This window comes from Astatotilapia calliptera, chromosome 6 (assembly GCF_964374335.1).
Source record: "Astatotilapia calliptera chromosome 6, fAstCal68.1, whole genome shotgun sequence".
Classification (NCBI taxonomy): Eukaryota; Metazoa; Chordata; class Actinopteri; order Cichliformes; family Cichlidae; genus Astatotilapia; species Astatotilapia calliptera.
The window spans coordinates 37,979,870-37,992,104 of NC_137427.1; the positions used below are offsets into that span (position 1 = coordinate 37,979,870).

At 38.4% G+C, this 12,235-nt stretch overlaps 1 protein-coding gene across 3 annotated transcripts; it reads right to left on the reverse strand.

The window, feature by feature from the left end:
* Positions 1 to 350: 350 nt before the first annotated feature.
* hyls1 (HYLS1 centriolar and ciliogenesis associated) lies at positions 351 to 10,960 on the reverse strand. Of its 3 annotated transcripts, none has more exons than XM_026171917.2 (12): positions 10,793 to 10,960; positions 10,260 to 10,397; positions 9,486 to 9,605; positions 9,327 to 9,400; positions 8,909 to 9,111; positions 8,109 to 8,164; positions 5,614 to 5,783; positions 4,738 to 4,783; positions 4,602 to 4,656; positions 3,539 to 3,620; positions 3,297 to 3,323; positions 351 to 529 (listed from the first exon to the last, which is right to left on the reverse strand). In XM_026171917.2, exons 2-12 carry the CDS (start codon positions 10,357 to 10,359, stop codon positions 410 to 412), a joined length of 1,053 nt encoding a protein of 350 aa, XP_026027702.1. In that variant the 5' UTR covers positions 10,360 to 10,397; positions 10,793 to 10,960; the 3' UTR covers positions 351 to 409. The 3 variants fall into 3 exon arrangements, with proteins under 3 accessions (XP_026027702.1, XP_026027703.1, XP_026027701.1); XM_026171918.2 differs by having other exon boundaries at positions 10,260 to 10,413; positions 10,793 to 10,956; XM_026171916.2 differs by lacking the exons at positions 8,109 to 8,164; positions 8,909 to 9,111; positions 9,327 to 9,400; ... (1 more) ...; positions 10,260 to 10,397; positions 10,793 to 10,960 and adding an exon at positions 6,651 to 7,638.
* Positions 10,961 to 12,235: the final 1,275 nt, after the last annotated feature.

The following is a 12,235-nucleotide window of genomic DNA, read 5'->3' on the forward strand; positions in this document are numbered from 1 at the left end:
CTGTGTCTATGGACCCCTAACATGCCAGTTTAATTAAACAGTTGTTAAAAAGCTCAGGGTTTTAAGTGTTATATGTAACAAATCTCTTCTTTAAAACTCACACAGTTTGTCATATTTTCTCTCTCAGGTCTGAATGTCCACAGCATGCTGAAACATGAAGCCATCGTCCTCACTTTGGAAAAGGTTAAGTTTCTGGCACGATGAACGTTACACGCCTCTCTACCCGTTTAAACTAACCTACTCTGACTTTCCTTAAAGAGTGACCTGTAACATATTAACTGAGTTAAGTGAGTCACATTTTCTTTGTTTTTATTTTTTGTAACAAGAAAGTCAATAATAAATAACTCCAATGATAAAAAAAAAAGCAAAAGTTTAATAAAAATATGTAAAAACAACATGCAGAGTGTAATCATTTGTATGGAAGGAGACCACTGGCCAAATCATTCCTGATCTTCCAGCGAAGTGCTGACCGTTTCTTCTCTGTTGGCACGATGTAGGTGTTGGGTACGTAAACTCTCCGAGGTTTAGGCTGCAAAGACGAGGGATAAACTGTTTAACCACTAAAGCTGATCACTTTCGGATGTTCTGAGTCTCCAACTGTGATCTATGCAACAGCAGGCTCAGATATGTAAGCCACTTAAACAGTTGAGAGACGTTTTGTGTAGATTTTTGATCTCAGTTCTTTACACATCAAGTTAAAGGAAAATTTAGCTCTGTTTGCCAAGTGACCGTTGTGTTTGTTACACGTGGTCAAAGAGATTCAAATAGAAATCTTACTCTGAACACAGTGCTACCTTTATTTACCCTTTAACACTTCTCAGAACATCCACACTCTCCTATAAACAGCTGCCCATTGTGTTCTTGGAAAATATTTGCAGAATGTGTAAAGATCCAAAGATAAGATCCAACCACAGAGGGTTAAGACTTTAAAGGACGGAGATAAAACAATAAACTCTTGTTTCAGACAAAATCTGAAATAAAGAGCTGCAGGTCATTGCACTTGGGACATATTTGCATTTCTTAAAAATTCGTCCATGAAATAGATGTACACTACCAGTCAAAAGGTTGAACACACCTTCTCATTTCATGTTTTTCATTTATTTTTATTTTTCCTCTGATACATTTTAACCTTCCGGTTGAGTGAACGCTGGCGCGACTTGCTGCCGCTACTCATCGCTACCTCTGTCGCTACCGGATTCCTGTCCTGTTCCTGTCTCTACGGCCCACCGGTGTCTCTGTCCGGTTCTTCCTGTCCGTGATGTGGCCTCTCAGGATCTATGCACTGTCTGTGTGGGTCTGGATCTTTATGTCATCGATCTTCCGACTTTGCACTGGGATCCATCAGTATACAGCTGATGAGCTCGTCCAAATTCCAAAAATACACCTAGACTTGGTCCCTAATGCTCAATGTAGCTCTTCTGTCTTAATTCCACCCCCTTCTCACTTCCTCTCTGTTTTTCAACTTCCGTCTTTAATTAATATTGCTGAGCTCATCCACAAATCAAAGCCTTCTACCTGCCAGCTTGATCCTATCCCCACTGTCCTTGTCAAAGTCTGTTTACCCCCTCTCCTTCCCCTCATATCTGCTATTATTCACTCTTCACTCACCACTGGAACTGTTCCTGCTTCTTTCGAAGTTGCCGCCATTACCCCAATCCTGAAAAAAACAGGTCTAGATCCCAACAACTTTAACAATTTTCGTCCTATCTCCTAGATTGGAGATAGGACTCATTCCTCTCAAAAATTCTTGAAAAAATAGTTGCTTCACAAGTCCATCTACACCTAACTGATAATAACCTTTACGAACAGTTCCAGTCTGGTTTCCGTCCTCTGCATAGCACCGAAACTGCTCTTATAAAAATAACAAACAATCTTCTTATGGCAAGCTGATTCTGGTCTCCTCTCCATCCTTATTCTCCTTGATCTGAGTGCAGCCTTTGACACCATCTCTCATCCCATTCTTCTTAGCAGATTAGCTTCTATTGGTCTCTCTCATACTCCATTAGCCTGGTTTAAATCATACCTGTCTGACCGCACTCAGTTCATTCAATGAAAATCCTTCACTTCTCAGCCTTCTCTATCTACTGGGGTGCCCCAGGGATCTGTCCTCAGGCCCCTCCTTTTCATCATTTAGCTTCTTCCACTCGGACACATTTTTCGTAAATATAACATTCGGTTCCACTGCTATGCTGATGACACCCAGCTTTACCTCTCTACCAAACCCGATTCTACCCCTTCCTCCACCCTCCCTCACCCTCTGCTTAGCTGAACTCAATTCCTGGTTCTCCTCCAACTTCCTTAAACTCAACAGCAATAAATCAGAACTTCTCATGGTCGGCACTAAACGATTGCTATCCAGAATTAACGATTTCTCTCTCACTATCAATAATTCGCTGGTCCCTATCTCTCCCTCTGTGAAAAGCTTGGGTGTCATTCTTGATAGCACATTGTCCTTTAATTCACATATCAATAATGTCACACGTGCAACATATTTTCAACTCCGTAACATCAATCGCCTCCGCCCTTTCCTCACTCCTCATGCCACTGCCATTCTCGTCCATAATCTTGTTATCTCGCGAATTGATTACTGTAACTCACTATTATTTGGCCTTACACAAAAATCCATTAACAAGCTCCAACGTGTCCAGAACTCCCATATTATTACTAGGACTTTCTCTACCCACCACATCTCCCCACTCCTGAAGTAGCTACACTGGCTCCAGTTAAATTTCGCATCCATTTTAAAATAATCCTTTATACATTTAAGGCTATTCATTCTCTCTCTCCGATTTAGTACAGATGAACTTCCCATCCCGGTGCCTCAGATCTTCATCTTCTCTTTCTCTCTCTGTTCCTTCCGCTCATCTGATTACAATGGGGGCGGGGCTTTTAGTTGTTCTGCCCCTCGACTTTGGAATTTCTTACCCCTTGACCTCAGTAATAGTAGTTCATTCCCTCTTTTTAAGTCCACCCTCAAAACTCATCTGTTTAAAATTGCTTATGTTTAAACCTCTGTATGCTCTTAACTTTTATCTGTTATTCTTATTATTGTGTATATTTCCAGTTTTTGTGTTTTTATTTGTTGTACAGTATCCTTGGGTGCTTTGAAAGGCGCTATTTTTAAATAAAATGTATTATTATTATTATTATTATTATTTTTACCATAATTTATTTTATGGTATGGTATACCATATATTTTATGTTTTGAGAGAGATTATCCAAAGTTTGTATTCACACAACTTGTGTACAAAAAGGACAAATGAGAAATAGAAAAAAAAATCTGGAGAAATACTTACTGGTGGAGGCTGATATGTGAGCCGTTGCTGAAAAGAAAAACATACACTCATAAGTACTTCCAATAAACATTGCTGCCCAGGACAATGAAACAAAACAGGAATTTATAAGTCAGATCATTCTATTACTGAGAAAAGCGACGGTGTAATAACTTTATGTCTCATCCCACAAGTATGAAAACAAAGATGATTGAACATCTATGTGAGGAGTGCTAACACTTGCCTATTGAAGTTATATTTTCTACCTTAATCTCTGAGCGCAGTGCCCTCCTGTCCTTCTCTCCTGAAAGTTTGAACATCTCCCAGAGCTGCTTGTACTGGAAATACCTGCAGATATAAGAAAACCCAGTGAGCAAACATGTAACCATCACATCAATGTGAACCTGATGGGTGTGATTCTTCCAGACTGCTGCTGTATTAAGGAAGTACAAACAGAATGTTACAGAACTGTTATACAACATGAGGATAATCAATTAAAATTACTGTCCTTTATTTGGCATAATTACTGTCTAACTTACACTAACCCAAGTTATAGGAAGTACTGAAGTGCTGTATGGAAAGCGATTCCGCTCCCTGAAGACCAACACAGAGAGACTGAGGAGGAGCTTCTTCCCGCAGGCGATACGGTCTCTCAATCACACCACCACACAGTACTGACCCACACATATGGTTCTTACACACACACTGGACTTTCTGGACTTTGGTTTTGCACAACACTGGTCACTATATTCTTCATTTCCGGTTAATACTTGTACAGCTGCTGTTATTGTGTATATATTTATTTATATTTAGATTTCTTCATACATTCTTATATAGATCTATATTGTGTATTGTGTATTTTGTTGTACAGTTATTTTATTTTCAACTTTAATTTATATATTTATCTTTATCTTATTCTTCCCAGTTAAATTTACCCTTCATTCTAATTTGTGTTGTACAGTTATTTCATTTTTAACCTTAATTTATATTTTATTCCTTCCTAGTTAAATTTACCCTTTTTAATTTTTCATATTTATTTCCTTTCTTATTCATAGCCTTTTCCTTTTTTGTTTTCTTTAGGTCACGAGCAGTTGTCCAAGCATTTCACTACATATCGTACTGTGTATGACTGTGTACGTGACAAATAAAAATTTGAATTTTGAATTTGGAAGCATTAAGGTGCTGCACATGAGTCTTCTAATGGAAAAGAAATCATTAAGAAACCTATCAGGAGCCTCTAGAATCATAATTCCACATTATTTCAGGTGTGAATCTCAAACAGAAGTGGCAATCCTTTTCATTTTTTAACCACTGCATTTTGTAACTTACTTGGCTACTGGGTCAGTCTTCTTTATGGTCTGTTGACTCATCACTGGCCGGATGACTGAAATGAAAATCTATGTGAGAAATTATCGAAAGTTCAGAGAAAGCAAAATCTTTATATTGTGCTTTATTGCCAGCTTACAGGACTTTGGTTTGGGCCTTATATCACCATCACTCTTAGTTCGAGTCTGCTTCCACCATGAAGAAAGACAAACAGAAGAAAAAAACAAGATATTACATCTTCAACTGTTATTAACAGAAGAAAATGTGTTAGTTTTATTAATATAATATAGCTATAGATATAATATCGCATAAAATCTCAACAACAGTCTCCTCAAGGCACTTTGTATTGTAAACTAAGACCCTACAACAGGGTAAACCCATAGAGAGAGAACAGCAACAATCAAATGACCCCTTTATGAGCAAGCACTTGGTGACAGTGGGAAGGAAAAAAAATTCCTTTTAACAGGATGAAATATCTGGCAGAACCAGGCTAAGGGAAGGGCAGCTATCCCCCCTCACCCGTTGGCAGGAGGAGCAAGATGGGACAGAAGACACACTTTGAACTCTATTAAATTTCTTAAATCTTAAGAGACTACATTACCCACCATGGTCAAAGGAGCTTGCAAAGAAAAGCGTCTGGACTTCTTTAAGTTGCCTTAACGCCCACTCACATCCTGGGCCATCTGACCTCAGGAATTCGCATGATAAAGTGGGGCCAGGTTTCACAATGAACACACCCGAAACTCTGGCGGATTGGGACCCACGCCCAGTTTCCCACCTTGGCTCAGGCGATTAGAGGATCATCAGGGGGTCCTTTTGTCCCTCTGTGGGGGGTCACTCCCACTAGGTTTATATCTGGGACTCTCCACCATTTGACATTAGAACTGAAGAAGCTTCTCGGATGAGAGGTGAAACGTCTTCAAGCAACTTAAAGAAGTCCAGACGCTTTTCTTTGCAAGCTCCTTTGACTACGATGACCTGGATGACTGAGAACCTTCACAGACATATTACCCACCATGCCTTTCATGTACAATTCAAAAGCGCTTAAAGACACTCTTTCACTCTCAGAGGTCTGAGTGTCGCTCTGATCGTCCAGGTCTTCATTGTCTGACTCAGGTGACTCCTGCTCAGGTGATGTGGCTAAATGAAGTTGAGCCAGTCTTTCTTCCAGACAGCTCGCTGTACCTGCAAACACAAATTACTAACCATCAGCAAACCCAACACTTCACTCTCAGCTACTTTAAAAGAGACATAGTTTGCTTATCTCCAACTCCATATTTGGATTCTTAGCAACTTTGAAGAGAGTAGCAAAGTCTGTGTTAATATATGTATAAATATTAAACTTTCCCTGCTAAAATTAGCAAATTTCCATATTTTTGCCACAATTCAAAATAATTATTTTTAATTTGATAGTGAGCCTTGGTTCTGCTTCAAGGTTCATCTACTCTCTGACAGAATTACATTTTAGTTCCTCTTCCTATAAGTGGCTCCAAGACAACATTCTCCTGATTGGCTGCCCTCAAAGGGTTGAAAAAACGGCCTTAAAATGAGCATTTAGATCAGTGAGAAGCTTAAGTCTCACATCGATTACTAACACACATGAACACCTCATTATTTAAAACACTCGACCTGTTTAACAGAAGTATTTATTTTGTAATAGTACATATATATGTTAGAAAATAAGGGAAAGCATAATCAGCCCACCTTTTAAACTTTTCATATCAACACTAATTGAGAAGTCAATTTACAATTAATGTGATGTTGAAATTTAATACCTGCATTAAAAATGTACATCTTATATCAAGAAATTTAACTCTTTGAAAAATTGTTTTCATACAACATGTATTTATTTTTCTGAATATAAATTCAATAACCTTTTTTTAAATGTCCAAACTGGGATGTAATTTATTATTCAAAGCTGACCTTTTTATGGCTAAATGCCCAAAAACATGTAGCCCATTTCTGAGCCTCTGACCAAACAGCAAAAAAAAACAACCTCCTTACAGTAACAAGTATCATGACGTGCTGATTTAGAAGCTGGAAAACATTTACCCCTGTCCTGTCTGAGGTTTCCTTCCCACTCTGCACACATGTTGCCATACATCATGGTCGAGCTAATGTTCACTCTGGAGTCAATAAACTTGATGTCTTTGTTGCTCGAAGACTCGTCTGGATCTTCACACTCCGCTTTTCCTCCGACGTCTTTCTTGACATTATTGAACCCATGAAGGTCGTGCACCTCTATTTCTTGTTTTTGCTTCTCGTTCAGCCGGAACATGTCTTCAGCCTGAACAGTGCGATGCTGTTCTTTTGGTGCTTTCTTTTCAGATGCCGCATGTAGATCGCACTCCTCCTCACCTGCCTGCTTTTTCTTCTGTTCCGAATGCACTTCTGTGATGTGGATGATTTCTCTACAGCACGCCACATTATCAAAAATCTTGCTGACCTCTAACACAGACAGTTCATTGAAGTCTGGCTTATGTGTAGGTTCAATAAAGTCGCCAAAGCTGCTGAGTGACCGACTGTCCTCTTCGTCCTCTCTCATCTCAGACAGACTATCCTGATCAAACTCTGTTATGGTGTGGTCATCTCTGTACTCTGCTCCCTCCTGCCCCTCTGGTTTGTAGGTCCCGTAGCCAGAGGTCATCAGACTTGGTGCGAGACTATCTGGACTGCTACTACACCTTTCTTCTTCCTCCTCCTCATCGTTATTTGTCTTATCCAAACTTTCCTTGCTGAAGTTGCTCTGGTTGTTCAACCCACTCTTTACCTCCTCTGAAGCCCCCTGAAGTAAATCTTCTGCATCGGTGGCTGGTTTAGAGTCAATCATTTGCTCAATCTCATCCTCTTCTTCTTCTTTCTCCTCATCTCCATCAGACCAAAATGAGGAGGAAAGGGAATTCTTGTCATCTTCACTCTCTTCGTCTGACCGAGTGCTGCACATTTTGTACATGTTGAGTTTGCACTACAACTCAGGTGTATGGAGTGTGTGATCTGAGAAGGCACAGGACTTAAGGAAGTAGCTAAGAGGATTAGCTGAAGCCTCAAAAGCTTCTTCTCACTGGAACAGCGCCCACTGCTGCTGACCAAAAGGAATTACACTGCTGCATTTACTCTTTAATGCTGCTTGTTTCAATAGTTGTTTCTTATTGTGAGACAATGAAGGCCAGGGTTCAACTATAAACATGAAACTTCGGATAAAACTTGTTGTGATCCATAAATACAAACTGGATGTCTACAGCAGTACTCAGTCAATTTATTCTTTCATTTTCTTCTTGAAATTATTTCTGCACTTCAGTTTACCTATTTTTTTTTTTATTCTAATCTAGTTATAGTAAAGCTACCTAAAAAAAAAAAATCCCAATTTGATTAATAGTACACAGTACAATTGTACATTACAGCTTTGTGAAAACATAAAATCGAACATTATTACTTATTATTTTAGAACAATAAACCTTAAAGCAGATGATCAGAAGATATTACAGATTTTTGTCCATTAGTTTTTGTTACCTGAGTCTTCACTGTAGACTGATTCATCACAGACAAGTGACTGTCCTTTGTGTTTCCTGAGGGGCGGGAAGCATAATTAGAGTTGAAGACCTTCTCCATTTGGCACATCTGGAACAAGTCATATCTCCACAATAAGTTGACTTGTTCCAGATGTGCCACAAATTCCCTGTTAGTGTTAGCCAATGAAGAAATGATATAAAAAGAGAAGAATATGTCAATGATTAAAAAAACAACTTAAATTTGAATACCGACCTGCGATATAAATTGGAGATCGGTGTCAGAGATGATGAAAAACACGGGTTTTATTTCATATTTATTTAAAATCTTGGGCTAAACTGTAATAAAGTTTAAAGTTTAAATAAACTGTAAAAAAATAAAACAGACTAATCCAGACAGTAAGCACATAGGCCCATAAACCCATAGACTCTTTCACTCGTGAGCCATTAGTGGTTACAGAGCAGAATAACATGAAAAAAACAAACAAAAATAAACAAACAAACTTGTTCTTTGGTAATCAGAACAAAATTGTATCCGGAAAGCTGTTTCCTAGAAATGCATGAAATTCTACTCTTTACGTGCTTTTTTTATTAATACAAAGAAAAATCCAGCTGCTGCTAGTTGGAAAGACAAATAAAACTAAAATTAACTAATGTGTGTGAATGGGTGGATGACTGGATATGTAAAGCGCTTTGGGGTCCTTAGGGACTAGTAAAGCGCTATATAAATACAGGCCATTTACCATTACCAAATTAACTCTGGACAAACAAATGAAAAAATTAGCACACGATTCGTAAAACTACCTCAGAACTTTTCTCTTGATGAAGTGTCTCCCCTGGGTGTCTGGGGTAGATGTGTAGCTATCTGTCAGTGGTGAGTGGATGGTATCCTCAAGATCCTGCTCCACCTGAAGCCTGCTTGGAGCACCTGGAGGGAGCTTGAGCTTCTGGGCCACCGAGTGTTGAGCGTACGAGTCATAGTCTCCGTTATAACAGTTGATGAGCGTCTGGGTGTGACATTACATGCTTTTAATTTATTGCACATGCCTGACACCATTACAATTAAGACTATGTTTGTTGTCCAATCAAAGTAGTGCTACTCATGACATGATTTTATGTGGCAACACATTAACAGCATTTGGCTCAATAGAGCAATGAATGCAAGAATAAATGAATATAATATAAAAACATATCTTGTATGTTATGAGTCATTAATGCTTACCTTTCTGGCATGGTCTGTACTGCCTGCATGTAGGAAGAATGATTCACTAGTGCCTTTAAAGCAGTGTGGACTAACTGTGGAGAAAAACAGAGCTCAAGTTAGATGTTATTAAGTGTTATAAAAGTGAAATACTCAAAATCACAAAGTGAGTGCTCTGACCCTTTTCTTTGGTATAGGCAGGGGGACTTGGCTGAGGTGTAGTTGCCTGAGATTTGGCATTTATCTCATTTGATGAGGAAAGGCCTTTCCACTCCCCTCGTCGAACCAGCTCATCCAGATCTAATCACAGAAATGACAGTTTCCCCTCAATATTTACTGATTAACATGTCTGCAATCATTTCCTGTAATGCCTGTCATTTCCACATCTATTTCTATTATTACACTCTACCAGAGTAGCTCTGCATGATTCACAGTTCAAAATAATCCTTAACTTCTGTGCAGCCCCTCAGTTCATCTATAGTGTGAAACAACTGTTTAATTTCATCTCTCTTTAGGCTAACTTTCCTCTGATTAACTGCGCCTCAGAAACTGATGGTTTGAACAACACGTGTGCCCATACTAGAGTTGTGCTCCTGACATAACCACATAAGGGAAATCCATTATCTAAGACAAGTTACACCCCCTCCCCCAAAAAACAATTACTCAACTCTTTGAAACTCCTAAAGTCTGAGCTTTTTACTCGCAGAGATTACTTACTGAGCTAATTTTTTGAAACTTTGATTATGTTTAATATATGACAGAAAATTACTGAGCTCATTATTTGAAACTTTTATGTTTAATGTGAGTATATGACAGAAAATTAAGAAAAACAAGAGATCAATTCTTAGAATTAAAAATGTAAATAATCAGTGCACAATAAATATATTAAACTGCAAAACAATATGGCAATGTGAGTTGGGAGGTTTAAGAAGGGTTGGTAGATATATGTTTAACCTTGTTTAAATTCACGCAGCCTGTGCTTTGGTATGTTTTTGTAGCCAAGGAGGGCTAACTGTTCTTGAATTTCCTCCTCTGAGAAATCCAGATTGTCCATAATATTTCCAGCTTCCAGTCACTGATATGAAAACAGTCCTACATGAAAAAAAATCTAAATCAAACACAAAGACAAAACCAGATATGCAGGATGCAAGATGTTATGTCATAAACAAAATGTTCTTTTGATACATGTAAAGCTTTTCAAACACGTTTTACGCATGGGCTTTTATCACAGTGTTGGATAATGAGACACACTTTTGGTATGATTACTAGCGCAGTTGCAATTTTAACAAACAGTCTGTAGATACTCTATAACAAATATCAAATAAACCAAGAGTAAATAAATAAGTCTAACATCTGCGTTGATTTCCTACTGTCCTAACAACAATTCAAAACTGATTTTACAACAGCTGTTAGCTAGCTTGACTAGCCGTTCCCAACCAGACATAAAGAGAAACGATGTTAACTAATTTTAACTTGTCCGTTCTCACCTTCACACAAGCCGGTTAGGTGTTAGCGTGAACCCATCCTGCTAATGTTACCGGTGTAGTTTACCGAAGTAGTAGTTGCGCTTTATTGTTTGTACAGAGTTAAACACTCAGCACCAAGACAACGGCCGTAAAGAGCTTTGAAAATGACGCCTGCTAACGTCATTGACATAAACATCCGGTCTTTTTCTTCTTCGTTGTACTATTTAGCGATTGACGAGTCGACGCATTACCACCTCTAACTGGACTGGAAAAGTACAACGACGATAATAAATAGTTCTCACAAATCACATTAATCATCCTCCCAGATAGGAACGCCAGGGCACGGTGTGTGAGAGGAAAATGTTAAAGTTGCTTTAATAATATCTTAAAGTAAATGAGGAACTGATTTTGAGGTAGTATATTGCTGTAGTTTTTAGTTAAAATTGGATATTCAATCTAATTTATCAATGTTGATGTTTTCATCAAATATTAAGCAAAGACATTTGCACAACAGTAATATAATATACTAATATAATTGTAATATATTGAAAATTATTTCTTTAGATGATGTAATTAAAGAAACATGATGGATTGACATTAGAACTGAACATTTACCGTCCGTCCATTGAGCCATTTTCTTATGCTTATCTTTATGAGGGTTGCAGGGCTACCGGAGCATATCCCAAGTGCTATAGGGTGAGAGGCAGTTTCCTGCTTCCTGTACAGAATGTCAGTCTGTCGCAGGGCAAACACAGAGAGACAGACAGCCATATGCACTCACATGTACACCTATGGAGAAATTAGAATCGCCACTTAACCTAACCCCACTAATTAATGGTTAGTTAGTGGATTGAAATCTGAGACTTTCCATCTTAAATGCACATATTAAACAAATATGTAGGGCTGCTTTCTTCCATTTCAAGAGTCAAGATTGAAGATTCTTTATTTGTCACATGCATAGTTATACGAGAACAACACGTAGTGAAATGTGTACTGAAAAGCTCCTTGACTGTGCAAAAAGAGAACTTAATAAACAGTAAGTGAATATGTACAAGGATGACATTCAGTAAGTGAGTGAATTACATACATTAAGTAAATGCATTGAGTGTTTCTTCTTCAGTTACCTTTCTCACTCACTATGTCATAATACACCCTCTTAGCATTGAATCATACTTGTTATCAATCTCTGGCTCTCTTCCACAGCATGTCTTTATCCTGTCTTCCTTCTCTCACCCCAACCAGTTGCAGCAGATGGTCCCGCCCCTCCCTGAGCCTGGTTCTTCCAGAGGTTTCTTCCTGTTAAAAGGGAGTTTTCCCTTCCCACTGTTGTGCTTTCTCAAAGGGGGTCATATGATTGTTGAGTTTTTCTCTTTATATATTATTGTAGGGTCTACCTTACAATATAAAGTACTTTGACGTGACTGTTGTTGGCGCTGTATGAATAAAATTGAATTGAAAAATAAA